The 27480-nt window shown below is 41.9% G+C and overlaps 1 protein-coding gene across 2 annotated transcripts; it reads left to right on the top strand.

Annotated features, from left to right (window-relative positions):
* Positions 1 to 984: 984 nt before the first annotated feature.
* Positions 985 to 13430, top strand: LOC129025850 (RNA-binding motif protein, X chromosome-like). 2 transcript variants are annotated; one of them, XM_054473410.2, is made up of 9 exons: positions 985 to 1115; positions 3169 to 3281; positions 3695 to 3798; positions 6233 to 6410; positions 9000 to 9152; positions 11149 to 11263; positions 12165 to 12278; positions 12385 to 12473; positions 12880 to 13430. In XM_054473410.2, the coding sequence occupies exons 2-9, from the start codon at positions 3173 to 3175 to the stop codon at positions 13149 to 13151; spliced, it is 1134 nt and encodes a 377-aa protein (XP_054329385.1). In that variant the 5' UTR covers positions 985 to 1115; positions 3169 to 3172; the 3' UTR covers positions 13152 to 13430. The 2 variants fall into 2 exon arrangements, with proteins under 2 accessions (XP_054329385.1, XP_054329386.1); XM_054473411.2 differs by lacking the exon at positions 12165 to 12278.
* Positions 13431 to 27480: the final 14050 nt, after the last annotated feature.

The raw sequence follows: 27480 nt of genomic DNA, 5'->3' as shown, positions 1-27480 counted from the left end.
CCTCTCCTGCCTCAAGGCTGACCACGGGAGCCCTCCTCCGGAGCTCCCACAGACCACGGCCTACTCCTCCCTCCCCACACCTCCGCAACACCTGGCCTCTGGGGGCCGCTTCCCCGGAAGCCCGCGGGCGTCCCCTGCTGACAATCCTTTGCCACACCTACGTGGACACAGTGTTCCCGGGAAGCCCCACCGGGCCCGCAGCCCGCCTTACTCGCCGTGGGCCATGGGCCACTGCAGGGTCACCTGCGTGCAGGAATCTAGGAGCCATAGGCAGAAGTCCTGGTCTTGCAGAGCCCTGCCAGCGGGCATCGCGGCCGCGACTGCGCTTGCGGGAGCCTCTGGGTCAGTAAGGCAGTACACAACAGCGTCCACGAAGGCAATCGATGGGCATCCCTGGCTGCTGGCCTCCAGCGTACCCAGGGCACTGGATGAGAAGTCCTTCGGAATGCTCCTGGGAGAACAGCATCCTCAGGGAGGAAGCATGATACTGGGAGCCTGCATTTGCCTAGACCTGCGAGAGTCCCTGCAAGCGTTCTGTCCTCAAGAGCAGGGGAATTCTTGTACTTCTGTAAAAGAAGGCGACTTTCCTCCCAGGCTCCCGCCCGGCCCCACCGTGCCTAAGCCGCCCAAGCCGCCGGCGCTGGTCCCTCTCTCTATACACTAGATCGGCAGTTCTCAGTAATATCTGCCTGGTCCGCCTAAGGAACAGAGATGTTTCATGTGTTCACCGTGGGTCAACGGCTTGCGACAGTCAGGATGCCAGTTAGGGTGTAGGACTTCCAAGCACCCACTTCCAAAGCGCACACTGCCGGCGCCCCCTGCTACAAGCTCTCGCGGCTTCTCGCGGAAGGCCTTCCCCGGGATGGTGGAGCTGCGGGCCACTGGATGCGGGAAACCCCGGAAGACGCCCTCCGCCCACGCACTGATCAGCCGCGGAGAGTGGCTGGCTGTTCCGGCACTTCCGGCGTGCTTGGCGCACGGTCCGGTTGTGGCATCTTAGGCCGCGGTCGGCCACCCGTTGTGCGGCAGCCAGATGCATGCGCCGTGAGGGCCCCGCGACCCAGAGGCCGTTTGTCCTACTCAAAAGCATCTTTATTTTCTGTTTCTCTGCTCAGGTTGGTCTCTCAGCAAAAATACAAAGACAGCGAGGTTTCTGGATGTTGTCTGTAAAAGCAGATGGGTTTTCAATGTGTCGGTGTTGAATTAGGGGAGGACAAAGGAGGGAAAGAAATCGCTAGTGTTATTAAGAAACTAATTTTCATGAACTCGTTGTCTGTTTCTTGAGGAGTCTTCCTTTCACTGTCGGCCATGTCTGACCGGTGGGTAAGGTCGTGGGACAGCGAGCTAGGGCGCCATTGTTTTCGTGTGCACTTTCTATTATAGCGGTTTTTCTCTCGGTATGTGGTCATAATTTAAATATGCAGGCACTTTAATTTAACCACTGTGATGAAAAACTTGTCCTGTTAGTCAGCACGTGTCAAATTTCTGATTTGTCTGGCAGGAATGATCAACATTGGACATAAATTGCGTTACTTTAGTGTATGTAGAAGTCTGGGGCCATAAATAATCACAGTTTAAATTTGTGTCTGTAAAGCCTTGAAATGTCTCCCTCCTTGTAAGACACTATTGGAAATGTTTCCTGTATCTCTGGTATCGTAAATAATTTAAACCGAGTAAGTGAGTGTAATCGAGGTAAATGGCGATAGATAGCCTAAAACGGAAACGAAATAATCGCGCTTGAGTTACTTTATTAACCTGGCATGCAGACGTACTCTGGTAATCCGGGCAATTTGGGGAAGTCAAGATGGGAGGATGGCTTGTGGTCAGGAGATGGAGACCGGCCTGTGTAACATAATGAGCTCCGTTAATCTGTTGCCATTTTGGCACCAAGGACGGGCTTAGTGGAAGATGATTTTTCCCCAGACAAGGGGTGGGTAGGGGGAGAAGGCTGCGAGTTGGACACGTTGGGGTGGGTGGTGGGTGTCGGGGCCCCAACGGGCACCGGGTGTGGCGGGGCTTCGGGTCAGAGCGGTGTGACAGGGGGCAGGGACCGGGCAGGGGATCTGTGAGGAGGACAGGGTGTGGCAGCGGGAGGATAGGTGGGATGGTTTCTAGATGGAACTGTTCCACCTTAGGTTGTTCTCAGGCATTACGTTTTCGTAAGGAGAGCGCCACGTGGATTTTTCGCATGGGCAGTTCACAGTAGGGTTCCTGTGAGAATGCAATGCCTCTGCTGATCCCACAGGTGGCGGGGCTCAGGCAGTGCGAGTGGTTCACCACCTGTGCTGCGTCGGGATTACTAACAGGCCAGAGACAGGTACCCGTTGGAGGCCCGTGTTTGGGGATCCCTGATCTCTCGTATATTTCAAATCACTAAACGTTTGTAAAATATTTAAAATATACTCCCCCAAGAAAGCATGTACTTTAATTAGGAGAATTTAATCATTTATCCAAATAGCAGTCTTGGCGTGGTGTTTCACCATTGAAATCCCATCGGTTTCATAGCCTCATGCAAGCAGATCACTTGAGCCCAGGAGTTCGAGACCAGCTTCGGCAACATGGGGAAAGCTGTTTCTATACACACACAGACACCCACACACATGCCCAGCTGAGATCGCCAGCCCCTGTACGCCCAGCTACTTGGGAAGCTGAGATGTGGCACGATCACTTGAAGCTGGTTGGAGGACGCTTCAGTCCTCCTCTCAGGAATATGAGAGAAGGAAGACAGTATTTATTAAATGCTATTAATGGACGTACACTTTGCCTAAAGGAAATTGAAGTCTCTGGAAAAAAAAAAAAAAGAAAACAAACACACAAACAAACAAAATCACATTGTACCTCCTAAATGTTTAGTTACCAAATCAAAGTATTTAAGTGCGGGCTTCCTGAGTATTGCAACTTTATAAAATCGCAATGGCTTTTGTTATCTAAGTTTTATAAAGGAGTTTTTGTGAGGTTTGTAGTAAAATGCAGCGTTTTCCCATGAAGTCAGTGCTGCTTTTGCTCTGTATGTTACACATTTTTCATATTTCGAGTAAGTAATACTAGGAAGATGTCAGCCTCTGTAAGGGTATTTCACTTGAGGTTTCAACACAGTATGTAATAAAATTTTATGTTTTGGGCTCTCTTATTGTTATCTAAATATAGATAAATTTTCATCCTTTACAGCTAAATGATGGAAGCGAATCAGCCTGGCAAGCTTTTCGTTGGTGGGCTAAGTAGAGAAGCCGATGAAAAGACGCTTAAAGCAGTATTTGGGGAACATGGTCGCGTGTCGGAAGGTAACTCTTGATGCCAACATATATTTCTGTATATTTTATATTTATTTTTTTACCAAAGTAGACATACACTGAAAATATTTCCTTGAATTCTTAAATTAAAATGATTTTTTTGTTTGTTTTTAAACTGTTGTTTTGAAGTTTCTGTTTGATATTCGGATAATTCTCATGGCAGCAGCTGAAGGGTCTGTGGAAAGGGTCACCTACTACTTCAAAAGGAAAATGAGCAAAAGTAAATTATTTGTGCAGCTGGAGAGCAAAATGAAATATAATAGGCAGGTTATATGGGTGACTCAGTATTAAGAATCGTAGTAATGATGTGAAATGTAATTATTTTCTGATTTCATGTAACTCTAAGATGTGTGTTATTATGGTGAGTTAGTTATGTACATGTAAAATGTTTTCATGTATTTTAGTTGTTTGGAAGAAAGATCGAAAAAACAAGTGTAGAGGCTTCGCATTTATTACTTTTGAGAACCCTGCAGATGCTAGGAATGCTGCCAAAGATATGAATGGAAAGGTAAGGGTCCCTAGTGAATAATGTTTTAACTTTGTTTTTCAATTAGCAGTATTAGTAGGTCTTTCTAGTATTACTAAACTTTTGAAGATAGCAGAATGCCGTGTGAACTGAAATGCTTTAGCCATCCTCTTCTTTTTGCCTCATAGATGCAAGTGTTTTTGAAAGGATATAGAAATAAACGTTGTATGAATTACTCTATGGTAACCCAATTTCCATGTTTGTACTTCAATATGAGCGTAGGTAGATTTTCAGAAGCTTACAAAGAGGTTTAAAACTTAGAAAGAACCGTCAGGAATATGAGAGAAAGAAGTCAATATTTATGACATGCTATTAAGGGAGTTACGTCCGATTCCTGGAAAGACTTTTGTAGCGTAGACAAACCGTGGATATATACCTAGACACACTTACAAGAAAGAAGTCTTCCGTAAAGAGACACCTAGACAGACTCACTAGACGGAAACATTCTTGTCCATTCCCTGAAAATGTATTCTAGAGAAAGTATATTTAAAGAGGACCTTTTCACTGAAGGAAGTGTTAAGAAGTTGAACATAGAAAATAATATGAGAACATTGAATTTGGATAACAGAGCAACTAACTGACATTTTTGTCCCATCGTTGCCCTTTTCTCCTAAGCACATTTTTAGTCTGTCACCAGAGTGATTTATGTAACACGCATACCTAATTCCTGATTTTCCCAGTGTGTTGTTGGACTTGTTTTGATCCAATCCATGGACTCTTGTCCTATTGAGACTTAAATTCCAGGGATTGTGTGTTTACTACGGCTTTAAACTTTTCTGTAATACTGTTAACTACCGAATTCCTTTGTGTTGCAGTCAAGATCATTCCATCCTGGACGCTTTGGAGCTTTTTGTGTTTTATAACATTATCACAATCTGATTGTAGTTTCTGTTACCCTTTGTGCTATCTCGAGTATGCTTTCTTGGACTTGGTGAGCGTTACCATTCTCTGTAAATGTCTACGAAATAATAATTTATTCTTCAAAAACAACTTAGATTTTAGAGTTTCTTCCTCATCGTATATACTAGGTATTTTGTACTCCCTGTACCATGTATTAATCTCTCGATCGTTAAATTGTCTTTAGTGCATATTTAAACTTTCCTAGTTGCTTTCATTTCTGTTATATCTAGCAGACTTCCTGGTACACAGCAGACAGTACATTTTTATTCACTCTTATACTTCTGTGTTTGAAGGTGTGGTAGAACACGAGAGCTGCTTTCTCTTCATGGCATGGTGTCAGGACTGGAGATAATTTTGACTTTTGTATAGTAATCTATGATAATTTTTTCCGCTAGTTTTCAAGCAGAAGAAGAGGTAGTTTTTGTAGCTGTGATTTCTAAATCACTTCATCTCCCATATTTTATTGTATAAAAATAAATATAAGTGTTATATGCACATAACTATTAAGAACGGAAATAAGGAGGTACTTAGAGTTTTCAGGACGAATGAGGAGTTTAAGAAATTTTGGCTGACCTTGGAATACTGGGAAGCGAGCAGCCATGTGCAAATCTGGGGAAAATATTTTTGGCCCAGAAGTAGCAAAAGAAGTCTCAAGGTAGGAACAACTGGCTACGTGGCTGCAAGAGATCTTGGAAAGTATCTAAGATCTTCCCCCAACTACCAAAAGCCATGTGATTTTGAAATAGAGTTCTTAGCTAAACTGTTTTGAAACATTGCTTTGGCCTATAGAAAAGATTAAATTGAAGAAAGTTATCGTGAATTTAATTAGGACATTTAAGCATTTCTGAGAAACAGCATGCAGTACTCTACTACGAGTTGTTTTACAGGGACACGTCTAAGGCCAAATAAGAAATTAGTAAGGCAGAAGACATGAAGGAGACCAACCCTATATCACATTTAAGGAAACAGAAGTAGAGTAAATACAGAATTGTAAATTATACTGGGACCTTGTATGTGAGTATGAGCACAATAAACAGGAAACAATTCAAAATGAATAATGTAACTAATGCCTTTGAATAAATAACCTTACTTTTTAAAATGACACATTCTTTTATATACACTTGAAACACTGAGGCTTTTAAATAAGTGACGTGGATGCAAAGGTGAAGTAAATTATGTATTGTAAAGAACATGTGCCACATTGTCTGGCAGAATGTGTGATGGGTTAATTTTTTGAGGTGTTATTTTTTAATATTGGAGGCCTTTCAAGGAAACTGAATAATAGAATTTCTGTTTATCCCTTCATGGAAGGCATGTGCTCAGCAAATGTCTCAAATTTCACATTGTGAAGGACGCGATCATTTCAGGAAAAAAAAAAAAAAATTAAAAAAAAAAAGAAAAATGTTTGTCTTTGGTGAAAACGTGTAGAACTGAAATAGAGTTGATGTAAAACATCTGTAAAATGTGTTTAGGTTAACTGTGACAGTTTTCTCGATTGTATACTTTATTCTTTCAGTATTTGTATGGAAAAGCAATAAAAGTAGAAGAAGCCAATAAACCATCCTTTCAACGTGGTGGTACGCGGAGAACACCACCTCCTTCAAGACACAGAAGCCCTTCGGGAAGTCTGAGGTCTACAAGAAGAAGCAGTGGAGGAAGAAGAGGGTGGCATCACTCACGTGGAGGACACTTGGGTAATGTTTTACAATATAAAGATGGAACCATAGGACTGAAAGACAGTGTTGGAAGATGTAGAAATTTCTCAATTTTATTTACTTCCCAGGAAAAGTAAATTCTTGTTGATAAGCAAAATCATTTGTAAGTGCTAAAGACGTATTATAGGAAAGATTGAACTAATATCTAAAAGTTGTTTTAAAATCTTAATTACTTTGCACGGAAATAACATAAATTTCAACTGAACTGAGTTTATGAATGATGATTGTGTGTACTCCACAGGTTTTCTGCAGAACTCATTCACATTCGTAATACTTTAGAGTTTCTCTCTTTGGGGCCCCGTAGTTCATAGATGTTGCATTGTCAAAATACAGTGAAATCTTGAAAACCTTCCAGAAGGACAGTAGAAACTCAGTATTTTAGGATTGCTTGCACAACATTTATTTTTCTGTGTATACACGTGCACACATGGATGCAAATATTTTGATATGGATAATTTGCATAGTGGGCTGCCATAAAGCATTTTCCACTTAAGGAATGTAGAACGTTAATTAGTCAAAAGAGTCTGTGACTCAGGAAATATCTAAGTTTAAGTCTTTCTTAGGCTTCAAAATCCTACTCTGACACTTCTTTTAAATAAAACCTTTTGACTATTGCAGGCATAATGAATATCGTGACCCCAAAGACAGAGGAAAGCAGATATTTCCAAATAGTACTTTAACTGGTTCATGCTTTAGTGATACCAGTAAAAATGTTGAAATGTAGCTCAACGTACTTTCTATTATTTTATCAACACCGCAGGGACCTCCCGTGGTACACCACATGAGGGAGGGCCTCTGATGACTTAGGGTGGAAGGAGTCACCACGGTTATAACAATACATGAGATAGACATGGCAGAAGTCTGGAGAGTTACTCAAGGAGCCGTGGTGATTTCTGTTCCCGTGATGGTGAGCACGGTGGAAGAAAGGAACAGATAGGGTGCACCATCCTCCTTGTGAAGCACATTGTAGCTCAAGTTACAGGGCTTCTAGAGGTGGTGGTAGGGAAAGCTGATGTGAAGGAGGAGACTAAAGCAGATCTTTAAAATAATAGTTCTTGCATACCAATTCTTTCTCACATATCGAAAATTAAAATGTTGTTTCAGCATTATTAGCTGAGTACCAGTAAAAGAAATAGGTTGGTTTGTGGGGAGAGGTAGATACTGTCTTATTCCATGAATTTTTTGAGGTATACTGATGAAAATGAATTTTTTCAAAGTAATTTCATAATTTTGAATGCTATTTGAAAACTGTCTGTTAAGATGTAATGTCTGTAATTCAGTTTTGTTTTGTTTTTTTTTTTTTGAGACGGAGTCGCGCTCTGTCGCCCAGGCTGGAGTGCAGTGGTGCGATCCTGGCTCACTGCAAACTCCACCTCCTGGGTTCATGCCATTCTCCTGCCTCAGCCTCCCGAGTAGCTGGGACTACAGGCCTCCACCACGACACCAGGCTAATCTTTTTGTGTTTTTAATTGAGACGGGGTTTCCCCGTGTTTGCCAGGATGGTCTGGATCTCCAGACCTCGTGATCCGCCCGCCTCGCCCTCCCAAAGTGCTGAGATTACAGGCGTAAGCCACCGCACCTGGCTGTAACTCAGTATTTTAGGATTGATTCAACTATATTTGTTTTTCTGTCTATACATGTGCAAGCATCTAAGCAAATCTATTTTATTTTTCATTTCATATGGAGAACTTGCGCATTGGCCTGCCATATAGCATCTGCCGTTTAAGGAATGTAGAACTCTAATTTCTTCAAAGAGTCTGTGACTCAGGAAAAGTCTAAAGATCACATATAAATCATATTTATATATGTGTGTATATATACACACATATATTTATATGTGTGTATATATACACATATAATTATATGTGTGTGTATATACACATATATTTATATGTGTGTGTATATATACATATATTTATATGTGTGTGTATATATACATATATTTATATGTGTGTGTATATATATACACACACACATATATAAATTTTTTCATTATTTATTATGCAATTCTTAAAGATTATTAAAATTGAGCATAGCCCAAGCTGAAAATTACTATTACATAAGGGAAGTTTAAGAATCTAAATTATGTTAACAAGTTTTAGAGATCATGTACTTTTCTAAGGTGTCACCTTTTGATTCTGTAATTATTTGAGTTCCTTTGAGTGGAATTTGGTTTAATTTTATGATATGTTTTCACGAAGCTTTCTTCATACCAGAATGATATGAGCAGCCATTTATTACTGATCTCCTAATATGTTTTTCTTGATCTAGATTATATTTAGATATTTGAATGATAGATTTCTGCTCTCTCTTCACTCTCCACTTATCCCACATCTCTCTCTCACACCAATATATGAAATGATTCCTGATTATTTTTGTAGATTTTCTAAATGGACTTTTATTGCTTGAATTAAACTAATTTCATATAGAAATACTAAAGGTTATTAGTTTAGATAATTGTGCAATTTTACAATTACAATCTGCAGGAAAGATTTATACACATCTAATATTTAGCCATTTAAAAAACAGCGACGTTTCTCAACTAAAAAGATTTTGTATGAAATACAGGTGATGGTGGATACACTCTTGATCTCCACATGAGTTCTTCTAGGGGAACGTTTGGAGTTAAAAGAGTTCCATCTTCAAGAATTGGAAGTCCTCCTCCTAAAAAATCTGCTCCTTCAACTGTGGCAAGAAGCAATAGTGGGATAGGAGGCCAAGGTAAATGCTACCTGAGAGCCAGACCGTAGTTTTTGTATGACTGAAAATGAGCTATTTACCTGAATGCTTAATTTAAGATTGAGTAACACATTAGAATTGACACATACATGGACATACTTATTGATTGATAGCTTTTATTTTAGTTTGAATCTCGCTAGGTGAATTTCAGATTTATGGTGAAGAAATACTTGACCTTTTAACTGCAGATCAAAGAAGCGATTACAAAGAGGCAAACGTTCCATTTAATGCTTTGTTTGCTAGAGAATTCCTCTTAATTTTTCTCAAAGTTCCCAGCAGTATTCTTTGATGGGAGGCTTCTTAGTCTAATGAATCCTTGCATATCCTAGATCCCTTTCTATTTGACCCCTGGTGTTCCAATCTAAAAATTGTGTGTTCAGTTTCTTTGTCAGGTTAGAGTCTTGCTGTCACCAGGCCAGGCTGCAGTGGTGAGATGATGGCTTGCTACAGCCTCAAATTCCGGAGCTCATGCAGTCCTCCTGTTTCAGCCTCCTGAGTTGCTGTGACTCATGGCATGCACCACCACACCTATCCAATTTTTCTTTCCCTATTTTTGTAGAGACAGGATCTCACTACATTGTCATAGCTGACACTAAAGCCCTGGGCTCAAGCAGTCCACCTGCTTTAGCCTTCCACAGTGGCTCGAGGCGTGAGCCACTGGGCCTGGCCAGACAGTTTCTGTGACCTCGGTAATGCTTGTGTGCAAGGCGTTCTTGCTGGTTCTTTGAGGATACTACAAGAGCATTTAGCAGAAAAGCAGTCACTGGGCTTTAATACTGTTTAACAAGATAAGTAAGGATTGAAATGTAGACATGAAGGAGTCCAACATTTTTCAGCTAAGTTGATATCACAGAAATGCAGAGTCGTGAAATTCAGGGGCTGTACATTTATCATTAAGATTGTACGGGGATGTTTAAACCTTAACGCGAGATCCTTAGTGCAGGATTTGAAATTATTTGAGGAGAGAATTTAGAACTAAGCAACACGAGGTGAGCAGTAGGATTGAATAGAAGTAATAATCTTGAGAAGGAGGAGAAGGGTAAGATTTCAGATGGAACAGAAGAAAGCACGATAAAAAAGTCACCGTTCTCAGCAAAGAAGTTTAAGCAGAGCAAATTAAAATTCTTACTAAGGCATGCATCATAATATGGAGGAAATGGAAACCTTCTGTTTTCAATTTTACATTTCGTATTAGAGGATTGGTGAAGTTAGGTAGTAATTGAGTTCACAATACTTAAGCTAGCACATTTCCACTTAAAGATTAGCCAGTGAACACATCATAGGTGAGAGACTGACCTGTCAGAAATAGCACGTGAAGCCTGTATTAAAGGAAAAACTGTTCTATTTTGAACGAGGCACAATGATGTAATGACTCTTTTACCAGTATTTCTTATTCCATGTAAAATAAATCTTAGCCATCGTTAGAAAAGCTGGAGGAGCATATTTTAATTTGTCCTCATTTAAGATAGAGCCAACCACTTGGAGATAAAGAAGAACTTTTGTGTACAGATTTCACATTCAGTAGTTCATGGGTTGCACTACTTGTGTGTGTGTGTGAGACAGATTGAACAAGATGGGTAAATGTACTTTCTTTGGCTGAGATAGGACACCATATGCAAACTTTAAAATCAGTGTAAATTTTGACGGTTTTATGCATTTTCCCTGTGTCATTAATAGTCATCAGTAATTCACATGAAAAGGAAGATAACAACTAACTAGTTATTTCCAGTTAAAAATGAACTGTTAACCTGAGAATTAATGTTTAGCTTAAACTGTGTTTAAGAGGAACTGGCCTTTTAGGAGCCAAGAGATTATACAAAGCTGTAAGCTATGCTGAAGGTGTCATGAATGTCTGGTAAATCAGGGAAAGAGAAGGAGAGTCATGGGAGAAATAATTTTTAAAGTTGTTTTAGAGTAGAAAAGATAGTTCTTCAAATTTTCTGTACTTTACGTAATATGTCATCATGTTAAATTAAAGGTCCCATTTCACGTGGAAGAGAGAACTATGCAGGTCCTTCACGCAGAGAGCCATCCTCCTCCCGGAGAAAGAACAGTACCTCAACAAGAGATGATGCTTATGCAACTAAAGATAGGTAAAGGAAAATTGAAAAAATAGTTGGTTTTTTGTTGTGGTGATGAAATGCACATACCAAAATTAAACATCTTTGGGTTAACAATTAAATGGCATTAAATGCATTCTGTGTTGTGTAACAACCACCTCTATTTAGTAAAAAAAAAAAAAAAAAAAAAAAAAACATTTTCATGACTCCAGACTACAGCTCCACTATCAGTTAAGCAGTCCCTTTCCTTTTCTCCCTTCCCGCTGCCACCAGGAAACATCAATCTGTGTTCTGTTTATGAACTTACCTGTTGTGGGCATTTCCTTGTAATGGGCTCAAACACTACACGACTTTTTTGTCTGTCTCTTTTCTTTCTGCTGGATGTCCTGAAGGTTCGTTTACGTCATCGCACTTCACTCCTTACACAGGCTGTTAACCCATTATTTTGTTTGGGTTGTTTCCACCGCAGTATTTCTAGGCACAAATATTAGCTTGAGTACACTTACTCAATTCTGGCTATGTATGTGTGGAGTTGCTTGATCATATGATAATTATGTTTGTTTTCTTCAGGACCCACCACATGTCTCCATAGTAGCTGCCTCATTTTCCATTCCAGCAAGCACTGTATCAGGGTTCCAGTTTACCTACATCCTCTGAAAGACTTGATATTTCCAGCTTGTTACAATTTATAGGCATTCCAGTATGTGGGAAGTATGGTGTCACATTTTGGCTTAGAAATGCATTTTCTGAATCCCTAATAAGGAGTATCAGTTCCCCGTACTTTTTGGGTATTTGAATATATTGTACTTGAAGAAATGTCTGTTTAGATGTCTGGCCTTTTTTTTTTTTTTTTTTTTTTAAAGTTGTAAACAGGTTATGTTTTGGATACTAGAAGTTGATCATTTAAAATTTGTTTCTTTAAAACTTATGCAAGCATAAATCATCGAAGTTCCCGAGACACCAGGTGTTATGCTCCGCCACGTAAAGACTGTGCATGGCGTGATTATGGTCGTTCTCTCCGTGATGAACATTCTTCTAGACGATATGGGTACTATAACATTTTCTGGTTTTCTCCAATATACGTCTTAAATTGTTCATTCTGACACTAACGAAGAGGTTTTTTGTTTTGTTTTGTTTTGTTTTTTGTTTAATAGTGATCATGACGGCCATGGTAGAGATGATTCAGAACGTTCAAGTGGACGTTCCTACAGACATGCATGTCAGAGTTATAGTAAGCGTCCAGGTATGTTTTGTAAATTATACAATTATATTTAGTAGACCAGATCATTGCTGTAACAAAATTTTAGGGAAAATTACAAAGGAAAACCATAACATGTTTAAATGTTGGGAAAGGTTAACAGTGTAAAGCCTAGGGATCTATAGGAAGGTTAGAACTTCAATTCATTTACAGAAAACGTGACTCAACCTTTATTTTAGAATAGACTTTCTTAAGCTTCAAAATACTACACTGACACTTCTTTTAAATAAAACATTTTGACTATTGCAGTCACAATTAATATCCTGTCAAGAGAGGCAGAGGAAAGCAGGTATTTCCAAATAGAACTTTAACTGATTCGTGGTTTAGTGATACCAGTAAAAATGTTTCAATGTAGTTCAACATAAGTGCTATTATTTTATCAACCCTGCAGGGACCTCTCGTGGTGTACCACCTGCACCAGGTCCTCGGATGACTTTCAGTGGAAGCAGTCGCCGTGATTATAACAATACACGAGATAGATATGACAGAAGCCGGGAGAGTTACTCAAGGAGCCATCGTGATTCCTATTCCAGTGGTCGTGGGCACAGTGGCAGAAAAGAACAAACCTATCCACCTTCAGTGGATAGGGTGCACCGTGATCCTCGTGAAGAATATGGGAGCTCAAGTTACAGGGCTTCTAGAAAAGGTGTTGGGGGAAGCTGATCTGAAAAAGGAGACTGAAGCAGATATTTAAAATAAGAGTTCTTCCGTGGGTATCGAAAATTACAATGTTGTCTCTGTATTATTACCTGAGTACCACTACTAGAAATAAGTTAGTTTTGTAGGGAGAGGTAGCTATTAACTTCCTCCATGAATTTTTTGAGCTGAAAAGGAATCTTTATCAAAGTAATTTCATTATTTTTAATACCATTTGAAAGCTATCTGTTTAGGTGTAATGTGTGTAGTAAAATTTTCAGAATAAATCTATACATGGAATGCAAAGTGCCTGATTTTATTGCTACACGTGCTCAAAAGCAAATTCAATAGCAGAGTAAACTGTGTTGTTTGTAAAAACTTGCGTTTGTTGGTTTGCACATAAAAACATACAAAAGTAGGCGCAATTGCAGTCTTCCTTGGAAGCTGCACAAGTTTCCTAATTAGGCTGCGTTTCTTTTAAAAAACTTACCAGCTTCAGCTGTGCAAGGTGGCTCACGCCCATAATCTCTTCTCTTTGGGGGACCTAGGTGGACAAATCACAAATTCAAGTTTCAGAAGCCCTCAGAAGCTGTCTGCCTCACCCTGAAACGTTTGTCCTTCAGAGGAATAGTAAAGGTCAAAAAGTAATAGATACTGTTGAAACTAGAGTTTAAAACATCCAGAACATTCTTCTTGAAGCATTCTGTGACTGAAGCGGGACAGTGGTAATGGAAACATATTTTCCACTGAAATCAAACTGAACCTGCTAAGTTTCCTAGGTACTTAGCTTAATGAAATTAAATGGTCCTAGTTTACATAGTGAAAAATGAGTGTTTAGTTTTGGGAGGTACTCACATTAATATTGTCTTCAAATATTTGACAATGAATGTTGTAAGCAATGTTTTAGCAATATATTCTTACAAATAGGAATAATCTAGGAGGGTTGGGAATTTATCAATTTTTTTTTTTTTTTTTTTTTTTTGAGATAGAGTCTGGCTTTATCACCTAAGCCATGGTGCAGTGACTGGACCTTGGCTCACTGCAACTTCCACCTTCTGGGTTCAAGCTATTCTCTTTTCTCAGCATCCCGAGTAACTGGCATTACAGGTGTGTGCCACCACAGCTAGCTGAAATTTTGTATTTTTAATACAGACAGCATTTGACTGTGTTGGCCAGGCTTCTCTAAAAGTCCTGATCCACCCTCTTCTGCCTCTCAAAGTGCTTGGATTACAAGCATGAGCCATCACGCTGAGCCTATCAGATATCATTGAAGGTATGAATAGGAATACCTTAAACCTTATGCTTTTTGTAAAGTGAAGTGTATAAAACAACAGCAAAAAATTTCAGATAGGGGATGGCTTAAAGATTTAATAAATTATCTAATGATAAATACATAAAGAATAGGAACCAAACAGGTAAACCATTTAGCTTTCCTGAACAGGCAGTGTACAGAATGGAATATACAAAGTTCCATAAGTTTTATAGTCTGTAATTCATCAAGTAGCAAAATAATCTGCGAAGAGGAAGCATCTTCATGAGAAAACGTTGACAGAATCATCAATTTTTAAAGGGAAAGGCTGCAAATAATTTTAAACAGGAAGTTACCAACTTTGATTTTCAAGTGAGTTATTTATCTCATGAAGTTATGTTTTCCTTCACCTTTAATGTAGGACCGTGAGGATTAAATGAAAAGATGAAACTCCCTAGTATCTTCACAGTGGCCTCATAAGAAATAGTGTCTTTCAAGATGTGATGGTGAAGGTCTTTACTCCCCGCATTTAGGGAGGCTGAGGTGGGCATATCTCTTTAGCTCAGGAGTTTGAGACAAGCCTTGGCAACATGCAGCAGTCTTGTCCCTATAAAATAGACAAAAAATTGCTGGATGTGGTAGTGCATCAGTGCAGTCCCCTTCCCTCAGAACTGAGGAGGGAGGATCGTTTGTGGCCATGAGGACAAGGCTGCAGTGAGCATGTTTGCTCCACTGCATTTTTGCCTGGGTGACAAAGTGAGACCCTGTCAAAAAATAAAAATAAATAAAAGTGTCTATGATACTCTGACCCTGGGAACTTTTAACCCAAATTATCTTCTTGAGCCATTCTGTCATAATGACTTAAAGGAATGGGGAACAGAAGCACAACCTGTAAGATACAATTTATCAACCCTGGAATAGGGGCTGTGTTTCAGCAAGTTAGAGTAAATGGTGAAAAGCCTTCATATAACAAGAGCTAAAGACTTCTTCCTTAATTTTCATAGGAAAAGTGTACTTTTTAATGAATAATAGGATACATTTTACGATCTGTGTCTGCTAGGATTGCTATGAGAAAATACCTAGACTTGGTGGTTTATAACAAACATTTCTTATAATCTTAGAGCCTGAGCTGCCCAAGATGAAGGCATCAGCAAATACAGTGTTCTGGCAAGGGCCCACTTTGTGGATTTTAAACAGCCGTCTTGCTGAGTCTACACATGGTAGAAGGGGCTTGGGACCTCTTGGGTTGCTTACAGGAGGGTACTAATATCATTTATGAGGGTGCTGTCTTCCTGACCTCATCAGTTCTAATCAAAGGCCCTGTTCCCCATCCAGAGGGCAGCCAATTGACATTTCTCTATGTTGAGCTTAATGTATATTTTAGATGGTGGAGTGAGGATGGCAGTGAAGACTGAATGAATTCCCTGGTTTGCAGTTTTTAGTGTCTCTGGTGTTGCCATCAGTTATTAGAGGCATGAAGATGATTTTTTAAAATGTTCATACATAGTCATCTGGCTTCAGGTTACAAGTTTTGGGGATAATTGGGCAGTTTTAGTTGTCAGTGATGCTAAATCATGAAAGGGGGACACAAAGTTGAAGTTTGAGTTTGGGGAGTTGTAGCTATGTATTGAATAAAAGAAGAATTGAAAATGGAGACTAATAAAATTTGTAAGACATCTCATGTGGATGTTCTGTAGTTTTCCACTGAAATATAATTCTCTCTGCAGTTACTTCTCCTGACTCTTATTCACAAAATAAGTCTGGTCTTACTAGTTTTGTCATTATTTATCTAAATGCAGTAAGAATGGTCATTGACCACCGAGGCCTTTATTTATTTATTTCTTCATGTATTCACTATTCCTTTCTAAATTAGAAACAGTGTCTGACTCATTTCAGCCTCCACCTCCTGGGCTCAAGTGGTCCTCCCACCTCAGCCTCCGAAGTAACTGAGACCACAGGCACACACCATCATACCTGGCTAATTTTGTATTTCTGTTTGTTTGTTTGTTTGGGGATATTGTCTTGCACCATGTTGCCTAGGCTAGATGTGAACTCCTGGGCTCAAGTGTTCCTCCCACCTTGACCTGTGGGAGTGCTGGTATTACGGGTGAGAGCCACCATGCCTGGCCACAGAGGCCTTTCCAGTTTGCTTTGTGAGAACCAAGTGTCTTTTTTTTTTTTTTTTTTTTTTTTTTTTTTCGCGACGGAGTCTTCCTCTGTCTCCAGGCTGGAGTGCAGTAGCTCAGTCTCAGCTTACTGCAAGCTCTGCCTTCCAGGTTCACGCCATTCTCCTGCCTCAGCCTCCTGAGTAGCTGGGACTACAGGTTCCCCCTACCACGGCTGGCAAAGTTGTTTTTTTTTTTTTTCTACTTTTAGTAGAGACGGGGTTTCACCATGCTAGCCAGGATGGTCTCAATCTCCTGACCTCGTGATCCACTCACCTCGGCCTCCAAAAGTGCTGGGATTACAGGCGTGAGCCACCACACCGGGCCTGTGACCTTTCTATAATTAGGCTCAGCTTATATTTTCTAAAGCCTTGAGACTAGATGCTAAGCCAGGAACTTCCCACCAGGCTTTTCTACGAGAACCTGTAGATTGGGTTGAATTCGTCTCCTCTCAGAGTCCCCAAATATCGTGAGGTTCCAGAACTTGCCCAGAAGTGACCTGTTTTTCTCATCTCTTGGGCTAGGAACTCTGTAACCGATTATGAGGCCGCTTTTCCCAAGAGGGCTTTATAAGTATTGTCCCCACAGTCAACTTTAGTTTTTAATGCTGCCTTGTTATGTCTGATTCTATGGAAATCATTCTTAAATGTGTTTGATATTTCAGACGAGGCTTGGCAATAAAACCAGTTCCCAAGAACATTCAGTTCAAAAAAGGACACTTTTGTACTGAACAGAAGAAATGCCTCTATTGTCATAAAAATATTTATAAAATATTAAACGTCCAGTGAATGTAATGCAGCTCAATTAGTGAATTAGTACATCCAAGAAGAATCCCAATGTATTCTCCTTTTTAAGGTTTTTTGTTTGTGTGTTTGTTTGTTTGTTTATTCTTTTCACTGGCAGAGTCACCCTCTTTCGCCCAGGCTGGAGTGCGGTGGTGAGATCTCAACTCAGTGCAACCCCTGCTTCCTGGGATAAAGGAATTGTCCTGCCTCAGCCTTCTGCATAGCTGGGATTGCAGGTGTGCGCCACCATTCCTGGCTGACTTTTGTATTTCTAGGAGGGATGGAGTTTTGCCATATTGCCCAGGCTGGTGTGGTCTCAAACTCCTGAATTCAGAGGATCCACCTGCCTTGGCCTCCCAAAGTGCAGGGATTACAGGCATGAGCTACCATGCCTGGCCCACAAATGTATCCCTGCACTTAATAATAACAGCAATTCGTCACATGTGGCTGTGTGCAATAAACCATTTTAAACTAATCTCATTTACTAAATATTTGCATGAATCATGTGAACTTGGCCTTCTATTTCTGGGATTTTTAAGAGTATGTAATTCACAATAGTGCTTACTTATCTCTAAGCCAATTAATATGGCACCCTTTTAAGTGATATTCAAAATTAACAGGGTAATCACATCCAGAGGTAGTAATATATCACACACACATAATGTATATGCAAAAAGTATAGATAGCGGAAAACAGAGTTTACAGCTCTCCTCAAATGTAGCCATGAATTAAGCAATAGGGTAATAGAAATCTCACTGGTTTATATCCATTTGATATTTAATCTAAACTGTGCTTCGGCAAAATGAGACAAGGTTACCTATTCCATAGGAGGTCTAATACTTTGCGTCCGTATTGGTAAAGAAGAATTTTCTGAGAATATTTTGCCATAGGATTGAATCTAGTGAGTCAGAGGACTACATTTTACTTATAATATACATCCAGTGACAGTCTGAATACCTCCAAAAGCTGGGCAATTAAAATGCTCAATCTCTTCTAATTAGCTATTTTTCTTTCCGCTTCAGTCAGATAATTTTTTGGAGGGTGGGGAAGATCGTTGAGTCCCTGAAGAGCCTCTGATTTAGAGAGCCTAAATTTCTTGTGACTATAGTGGGCTGAGAGGCTGAAATAGAAAAAGCCTTGTTTAGTGGATAGAAGGATGGACAATGAGAGGTTTAAAGTAGGATATGTCAAAGAATTCAAGGGAGCTGAATAGTAGATAGAAGATAGTAAGAGGACAAGCAAGGAACACGAGTAATAGGAAGGAAGACGTCAAAACGCACCAGTGTAGTGAGATGTTAAGTTTCTCAAAGATCATTGAAGTTCCAAAGTATCCTTACAAAAGCATCCCAACAACAAGGATGTCTATTTAGCAAAGCCTAAATTCACCAGGGTTCAAGAAGATGGGTTTTAGTTGACTAAGAGAGTCTCATGGCAGAGGCAAGTATCCAAATAAAGAACAAAGAGGTGTCAGACAGCTTTAATTGAGATAAAGAGAGAGAGATATAGAGATAGAGACAGAAAGAGAGATAGAGATACCTACCGATACAGACAGAGACACAGACAGAGAGATAGAGATAGACATAGATAAAGACGTAGACTTGACAAAGACATAGACGTAGACATAGACATAGACATAGACATAGACATAGACATAGACATAGACATAGACGACATAGACATAGACCTTGACGTGGACATAGACATACACAGTCATAGACATAGTGATATAGAGAGAGAATCTTCCATAAAGACCAGGCAAATGGGAAAAATCCCCTTAAGGAAAATTGGTCTCCAACATAGGGACTCATTAAATAATGTCCACTGAGGAAATATGCTAGAAAGAAGGGAACCAAACACATGGTGTTGCCCCACTACTTGGATTGCTGGATCATATGATGGGTGGTTCTGCTTGTAGACTTCTTAGGACTCTCCATACTTAAATTGACATAAAGCTCTGTGTGAGGCCTGCACTAATTTACATTCTCACCAAAAGGGTGCACGTATATCCTTTACTCTGCATCCTCACCAGAAATGCATTTCTTTTGCCTTTTGGATAAGAGCCGTTCTGACTGAAGTGAGATGACATTTCACCGTGGGTTTGATTTGCATTTGCCTGATGGATTAGGGATGATGAGCACTTTGTAGTATGTGTGCTGGGCAACTGTATGTCTTACTAAAATAAATGAGTATTCACGTCATTAGCCCATTCATTTTCATGCTATTTAGTCATTTGAGTCGTGTATGTACTGTAAATATTCACTTATTGTAAGATGTATGGTGATCCAATAACTTCTCCCATCCTGTAGGATGTGTCCTCTTTCTGTTTAGTTTCCTGTGGCGTTCTGAAGCATCTTAGTTTGATATAACCCCATTCTCTATTTGTGATGTTCTTTACTGTGCTTTTGCAGTCACTTTGAAATCATCATTACAAACACTTGTCATGGAGCTTCTTCCTTCTTATTTCTTCTGGTATTTTTATCGTTGCATTCCTGACATTGGAGACTGGTGGGAGATTATCTACTCTTTTATTTTTTACATATTTATTCATTTATTTTTGAGACAGAGTTTTGCTCTTATTGTTCTAGCAGGACTTCAGTGGCGAGATCTTGGTGCCCTGCAACCTCGCCTGCCGGGTTGAAGAAATTCTCCTGCCTCAGCCTCCCGAGGAGCTGGGATTACCGTCACCTGCGGTCATGCCTGGCTTCTTTTTGGTATTTTTAGTAGCGACAGAGTTTTACCATGATAGGCAGCCTAGTCTCGAACTCCTGACCTCAGATGATCCGCCCACCTTGGCCTACCACAGGGCTGGAATCTCACACGTGAGCCACTACACATGGCCAAAATAATCTAATTTTAAAATCCTTTACGTAGATATTCAGATTCTTCCTCACCTTGTTTATGGAAGAAACTCGATTTTGCGTTGTGCGTTCTTGCTTCCTTGGAAAAAGGTCACGAGAAGCAAAAGCAGTGACTTAGTTCTGCTCCCCTATTGTTTTTCTTTAGCTCATCTGTCTTCTTTTCCTCCAGTGCTGTGCTATTTTGGTAAGTAAAACTTTGCAGAGTATTGTGAAGTGAGGTAGTGTGATGCCTCCAGCTTTGTGCTTTCTACTGGATTGCTCTGGCTCTGCAGCGTCTTCTTCAATTTCATAGGAAATTTAGGATTTTCAGTTTGCTTTTGTATGAGGAACGGTTGTTGATATTTTTAAAGGGTTTGCGTAGACTCTGTAGGTCACTTAGGTGGTACTGATGCAAATGTCGTTTAATCCTTGTGGCTGGGTGCACATGCTTAGGGACAAGTGACACTGGGTATTCACATCAGTGCTTAGGAGGGCCGTAACGTGCAGACAGCTTCCATCCCTGGACACACACAGATTGTCCCCTGACATTTGGACATCTCTTCAATTCCCTCCCTTCTGTGAGCTTAGTATGGTCACCCAGATTCCCTGTGCAGTGGCCTGACTTGTCTGCGTTGCCATGGCAGGGTGAGTGAGGATTGCAGCGGGGAGAAAACATGTTAAGAAAGCCTGGGGTCATTGTAAAAGTATATGACTGGCCTGGGAGAGCCATTCTGAAAGCACACAGACATAGAAGAGCCTGGGTTGGACATCAGCATAGAGGGTGAGAGGGCCCTAGTTGAACCCAAAGTAAGCCTCAGGTTGTAGCAGGCCTCAGGGCAAGAAAGGAAGCCTTTAAGGCATGATGAAGCAGCTATCCACTGACACTTGCTTATGCCTCTAAGGTGGCTGAAGGTTCCACAGTCCTGTCATGTGGACGTTACCGTTCCCTGATGGGCATTTCTGCCTCAGCCCGTGGATGGCCTGGGTTTGCTCACTGGAGTCTCTTCCCTGAGCTTTGCATTGTCCAGGAGTGTCCCAGCTCCAGCACCCACAGGCCTCTCAGCTCCCAGCCCTGGCCTCCCCTCTGTTCCCTATCTGAGGCCCTAACTCCCTCAGGTAGTGCTACAGGGGATTGAGCTACAGGCCCTGGGGGGACTGGGGAAAGGGTTCCAGGCCAGGTCAGTTCTTGCCTCAAAGCCAGTTCCCCAGAGGCCAAGGAATAACGCCCAAGCTCCTTTCATGTGAGGCCCCACAGCGGCCCCACCTTTGCAAGGCTGCCAGACCATGAGTAGTCACGGTCAGCCAACCAGCTGAAGAACTCAGTTAGGCGGTGTCCTGCCTGTAGCTGGGGGCTTGACCTTCATGATCCCAGAACCCCTAGACTGCAGTGGAAGGAGAAACCCTGCATCCTAGAGGGAGAGGAGTCCCAAAGGCTCGTGGCAGACATACCACCTTCCCTACCTTGCTGGGAGGCATTCCTTTAGGAGGACGCCAACGCGATGCTCCTTAACGATCACTTCAACGTAGGAGTAAGTGTTGTGACAAGAGGAGATCTTCATCCTGCCCTGGTACCTGGGATGGCTGAGTTCCTCCACCTGCCTGGCTAAGAAGGAGAAAGAGGAGAAACTCAAAGGGACCATTTCATCTAGATGGGCTGAGGTGGCCTGCTAGCTGGGGTGAAGCATGCTTTTCTTCTTCTCAGCTCTCCTGCTGAGACACCCCGAGGTACCAGGGTGGTGGTACCTCAGAAACCCGACCCCTTCCCCAGACCCAGTCTCCACGGCCTGACATGCAATTCCATCATGTAGCTAAGCAGGACTTCTTCATGCTCTGTGATCCGGGCCGACTTCTGGGCGTGCAACTTGGGTTTCTGGGGTGAGCCTGCTAGAAACAGACATGGGGAGTGAGGATGGTTTCATGGTTGGCATCCGCATGCAGACTCCCCTTCCTCCAGGGACCTTCCAAGAGAAAAATGCCCTTCGACATTGTGCTGTGTGCGAAGGGTCCTTGGTGCCATTATTCTCCATGGTTAGTGATGTTCTTGGCTACCCGTACCTACCACGTGCGCTCATGGCACCCGCAAACAAGCTGCCCTCCTATCTACAAGAGCCTGGACTTGGTTTCTCCTCTGTCCTCCATCCCCTGTCTTCTGGCTGACCCCCTATGGTTCCAGCGCGGCCTCACTCCATCTTGCCTTGGGAAGCCTAACACCCAGCCCCAGCTGCCAGCCGTACCGAATGGGCAGCTGCAAGGTTTAGGATCTGGTCCAGAAACCAGGGATGCCCTGGGGCCTGGGGTGTTCACATAGCCAACCTCCAAGAGATGGATGTCTAGAGAGTCTGTTGCCGGCTGGGGCCAAGGCCATGCTGTGGCCTCTGGTCCTTCTGCCACTTCTCATCGGCCTCCTCCCCGGCCACCAGCTTGACCATCGCCATTATGTTGTCCACCACCAGCACTGCATCGTCCCCCAAGGCTGCCTCTTTGTTTTGCACCCCGGGTGCCCTCCCCTGCCTCAGGGCTGAACGGGGCGCCCTCCTCCGGAGCTCCCGCATACCATGACCTACTCCTCCCACCCCACACCATCGCAACTCCTGGCCTCTGGGGGCTGCTCCCATGGAGGTCCGTGGGCGTCCCCTGATGACAATCCTTTGCCACACCTACGTTGACCCAGGTTTCCTGGGAAGCCCCGCCATGCCCGTGGCCTGCTGCACTGTCTGCGGGACCCTGGGCCACAGCACGGTCTGCTGCATACAGAAGTCTAAGAGCCATAGGCCAAAGTCCTGGTCTTGCAGAGCCCTCCCAGCAAGCATCGTAGGCACCTCTGTGCTTCCAGGAGCCTCGGGGGCGGCAAGGCAGTGCACAGCAGTGTCCACACTTGCCATCCATGGGCGTCCCTGGCTGCTGGCCTCCGGTGTTTCCAGGGCACTGGACAAGAGGTCCTTCAGGATGCTCCTGGGAGTTCAGCATGGTATCATGCTCAGGGAGGAACCATGGTACTGGGAGACTCTATTTGCCTAGACCTGCGAGAGTCCCCGCAGAGGTCTTGGCCTGAGGAGCTGGGGTATTCCACTGTACAAGGTGACTTTCCCGCCACACTCCTGCCCAGGACCACTGCACCCAAGACGCCCAAGCAACCAGCGCTGGTCCCTCTCTCTCTCCTCTAGATCGGCAATTTTCAGTACCATCTGCCTGGCCTGCCTAAGGAAGGGAGATGTTTCATGTGTTCACTGTGGGACAATGGTTTGCAACTGTCAGGATGCCAGTTAGGGTGTAGGACTTCCAAGCACCCAATTCCAAAGCGCACGCTGCCGGCGCCGCCTGGTACAAGCTCTGATCTGATGCCTTCTCACAGGAGTCTTTCCCCAGGAGGGTGGAACAGCAGGCCACCAGGATGCGGACGCGGGGAGCCCCAGAAGATGCCCACTGCCCTCACACGATCAGCCTCGGAGAGAGGGTGGATTTTCCAGCACTTTCGGCATCCTTTAGGTATAGTATGGCTGTGGCCCCCTACTCCGCAGTCGGCCAGCCGTGGTCCCCAAGCCAGATGCATGCGCCGTGAGGGCCCCGTGACCCAGAGGCTGTTTGTCCTACTCTAAAGCACCTTTATTTTCTATTTCTCTGTCAGGTTGTTCTCTTTGCAAAAATACAGAGACAGCAAGGTTTTCGGGTGTTGTCTACAAAACAGGATGGGTTTGTAATGTGTCTGTGTTGAATTATGGGAGGAGCCTATAGAGAAAGAAATAGCTAGTGACATTAAGAAACTTTTTTGTAAACTCATTGTCTGTTTCTTGAGGATTCTTCCTTTTACTGTTGGCCATATGTGACGGGTGGGCAAATTGTGGGACAACGAGTTATGGCGCCATCGTTTTCATGTGCACTTTTTATTAAGGTGGTTTTCCTTTGTGAATGTGGCCATAATTTAAATAGACAGGCAATCTACTTATCCACTGTGATTAAAAACTTGTCCTTTTAGTCAGCATTTGTCAAATTGCTGGTTTGCTTGACAGAAATTGTGGATTTTTGACGTAAATTGCATTCCGTTAGTGTACGTAGAAGTCTGGGACCATAAATAATCACAGTTCAAATTTGCCCCTGTAAAGCCTTGAATTGTCTCCCACCTTATATGACAGTATTTGAAACGTGTTTCCTGTATCTCTGGTATCGTAAATGATTTAAACCGAATAAGTGAGTGTAATCAAGATAAACGGCGATAGACACCCTAAAACGGAAGCAAAATATACGTGCTTAAGTTATTTTATTAACCTGGCACACTGACTTACTCTTGTAATCCTGACATTTTGGGAGGTGAAGGTGGGAGGATGGCTTGAGGTCAGGAGATGGGGACCAGCCTGTGTAACATAATGAGCTCATTTAATCTGTTGCCATTTTGGCACCAAGGACTTGTTTAGTGGAAGATGATTTTTCCCCAGACAAGGGGTGGGTAGGGGGAGAAGGCTGCGAGTTGGACACGCTGGGGAGGGTGTGGGCATCAGGGTTCCAGTGCGCACAGCGTGTGGTGGGGCTGCAGGTCACAGCAGTGTGATGGGGGCAGGAATTGGGCAGGGGATCTGTGAGGAGCACAGGGTGTGGCAGCGGGAGGATAGGTAGGATGGTTTCCAGATGAAACTGTTCCACCTTAGGTCATCCTCAGACATTACATTTCCATAAGGAGATCGCCACCTAGACTTGTTGCATGCGCAGTTCACGGTAGGGTTCCTGTGAGAATACAACGCCTCCGCTAATCCCACAGGTGGCGGGGCTCAGGCAGTGCCAGTGGTTCACCACCTGTTCTGCATCCAGGTTGCTAAAAGGCCAGAGACAGGTACCCGTTGGAGGCCAGTGTTCGGGGATCCCTGATCTCTCGTATATTTCAAATCACTGAAAGTTTGTAAAATAGTTGAAATATTCTCCGCAAGAAAGCATGTACATTGATTAGGTAAATTTAATCATTTATCAAAATACCAGGCTTGGCGTGGTGTTTCACCCTTGAAATCCCATCGATTTTATAGTCCCATGCCAGCGGTTCATTGGAGCCCAGGAGGTTGAGACCAGCTTCGGCAACATGGGGAAACCTGTGTCTATTACAATATGCGCACACACACACACACACACTCACACACTCACACACACACACACTCAGCTAAGGTAGCGAGAGCCTGTATTCCAGGCTACTTGGGAAGCTGAGACGTGGCATGATCACTTGAGGCTGGGCGGAGGACGCTTCAGTGGGCAGTGCACTTTGACTGAAGGAAATTGAAGTCTCTAGGTGGGAAAAAAGAAAAAAAAAGAAAACAAACAAAATCACATTGTACCTTCTAAATGCATAATTTTCAAATTAAAGTATTTAAATGGGCTTCCTGTGTATTGCAACTTTAGAAAATCACAAGGCTTTTGTTGTCTAATTTGCACAAACAAGTTTGTGAGGTTCATAGTAAAATGCCGCACTTGTCCATGAAGTCAGTGCTTCTTTTGCTCCGTATGTTATCATCAGAGTGGTTTATGTAACATGCATACGTAATTACACAGTTTTCATATTTCAAGGAAGAAATACTAAGGAGATGTCAGCCTCTGTAAAGGTATTTCACTTGAGTTTTCAACACTCTATGTAATAAAATTTTATCTTTTGGGCTTCCTTATCGTTATCTAAATGTAGATAATTTTTTACCATTTACAGCAAAATGATGGAAGCGGATCAGCCTGGCAAGCTGTTTGTTTGTGGTCTAAGTAGAGATGCCAATGAAAGGACACTTAAGGCAGTACTTGGGAAACAGGGTCCCTTGTCGGAAGGTAACTCTTAACACCAACATACATTTTCGTATATTCTGTATATGTTTTTTACCCCAGTAAACACATACTCAATATATTTGCTTGAATACATACATTCAAAGTGATTTTTTGTGTGTGCGTTTAAATTGCTGGTTTGAAGTTTCAATCTGATACTTGAAAAATTCTCGTGGCCTGCAGGTGAAGTGTCTGTGCTAAGAGTCACCTACTACTGCAAAAGGAAAACAAGAAAAAGTCCATTATTTGTGCAGGTAGCAAACAAAATGAAATAAAATATGCAGACTGAATGGGTGACTTAGTATTAAGAATCTTAAGAATCACACTAATGATGTAAAATGCATTTTTTTTTTTTTGGTTTGATGTAACTTTCAGATGGTTTTTCAGATGGTTAGTACTATAGTGATTCCGTTATATAAATGTAAAATGTTTTCATATATTTTAGTTCCTTTGAAGAAAGATCGAACCCACAAGTGCAGAGGCTTCACATTTATTAACTGTGAGAACCCTGCAGATACTAAGAATTCTGCCAAAGATACGAATGGAAAGCTAAGGGTCCCTAGTGAATAATATCCTAACTCTATCTTTCAATTAACAGTATTACTAGGTCTTTTTAGTATGACTGAACTTTTGAAGATAGCAGAATGCCATATGAACCGAAATGCTTTAGCCACCCTCTTCCTTTTGCTGTATAACTGCAGGTGTAGTTGAAAGGACATAGGAATAAACATTATATAAATTAGTATATGGTAATCCTGTTTCCATGTTTGTATTTCAACAGGAGTGTCAACAGGTTTTCAAAGCTTACAAAGAGCTTTAAAACTTGGAAGAAACCCTCAGGAAAATGAGAGAAATAAGTCAATCTTTATTAAATGCTAGTAAGGGAATTATTTCCAATTTACAGAAATAATTCTGTAGCATACACACACTGTGGATAGACACTGACTTACAAGAAGAAATGTTCTGCGGAAGACACCTAGACAGAATCACAAGGTGGTAACATTCTTTCCCACTCTCTGAAAATATATTCTAGAGAAAGTATATTTAATGAAGACATTTTCATTTAAGGAAGTGTTAGGAAATTGAAAACAGAAAATAATATGAGGACATTGAAGTTGGATAACAGAACAAGGAACCGGCATTTTTGCCCCATTGTTGCCCTTTTCTCCTAAGAACGTCTTTAGTCATCAGAGTGGTTTATGTAACATGCGTACGTAATTACTGCTTTTCCCAGTGTGTCCGATAACTTGTTTTGATACTATCAATGGTCCCTTGTCCTACTGAGTCTTAACATTCAAGGGACTGTTTGTTTATTACAGCTTTAAACTTTTCTGTAATACTATTAACTACGGAATTCCTTTACGTTGCTGTCAAGATCATTCCATTCTGGACCCTTAGGAGCTTTTTATGTTTTATAACATTATCACAAACTGATTGTAGTTTCTGTTACCCCTCACGCCATCTTGAATATGCCTTCTTGAACTTCATGAGCATTACTGTTCTCTGTAAATGTCCCAGAAATAACAATTGATCCTTCAA

This window comes from Pongo pygmaeus, chromosome Y (genome assembly GCF_028885625.2).
Source record: "Pongo pygmaeus isolate AG05252 chromosome Y, NHGRI_mPonPyg2-v2.0_pri, whole genome shotgun sequence".
In the NCBI taxonomy this organism is placed as follows: domain Eukaryota; kingdom Metazoa; phylum Chordata; class Mammalia; order Primates; family Hominidae; genus Pongo; species Pongo pygmaeus.
Note: the sequence above shows the minus strand (reverse complement) of the source record. Positions and strands in the feature narration are given on the sequence as shown.

Excerpts from the sequence above, each read along its gene's own strand:
- LOC129025850 (XM_054473410.2), top strand. The coding sequence starts at position 3,173 with ATGATGGAAGCGAATCAGCCTGGCAAGCTTTTCGTTGGTGGGCTAAGT. Across the intron at positions 9,153-11,148 it reads TAGTGGGATAGGAGGCCAAG|GTCCCATTTCACGTGGAAGA; the intron begins GTAAATGCTACC and ends GTTAAATTAAAG. Across the intron at positions 12,279-12,384 it reads CATTCTTCTAGACGATATGG|TGATCATGACGGCCATGGTA; the intron begins GTACTATAACAT and ends TTTGTTTAATAG.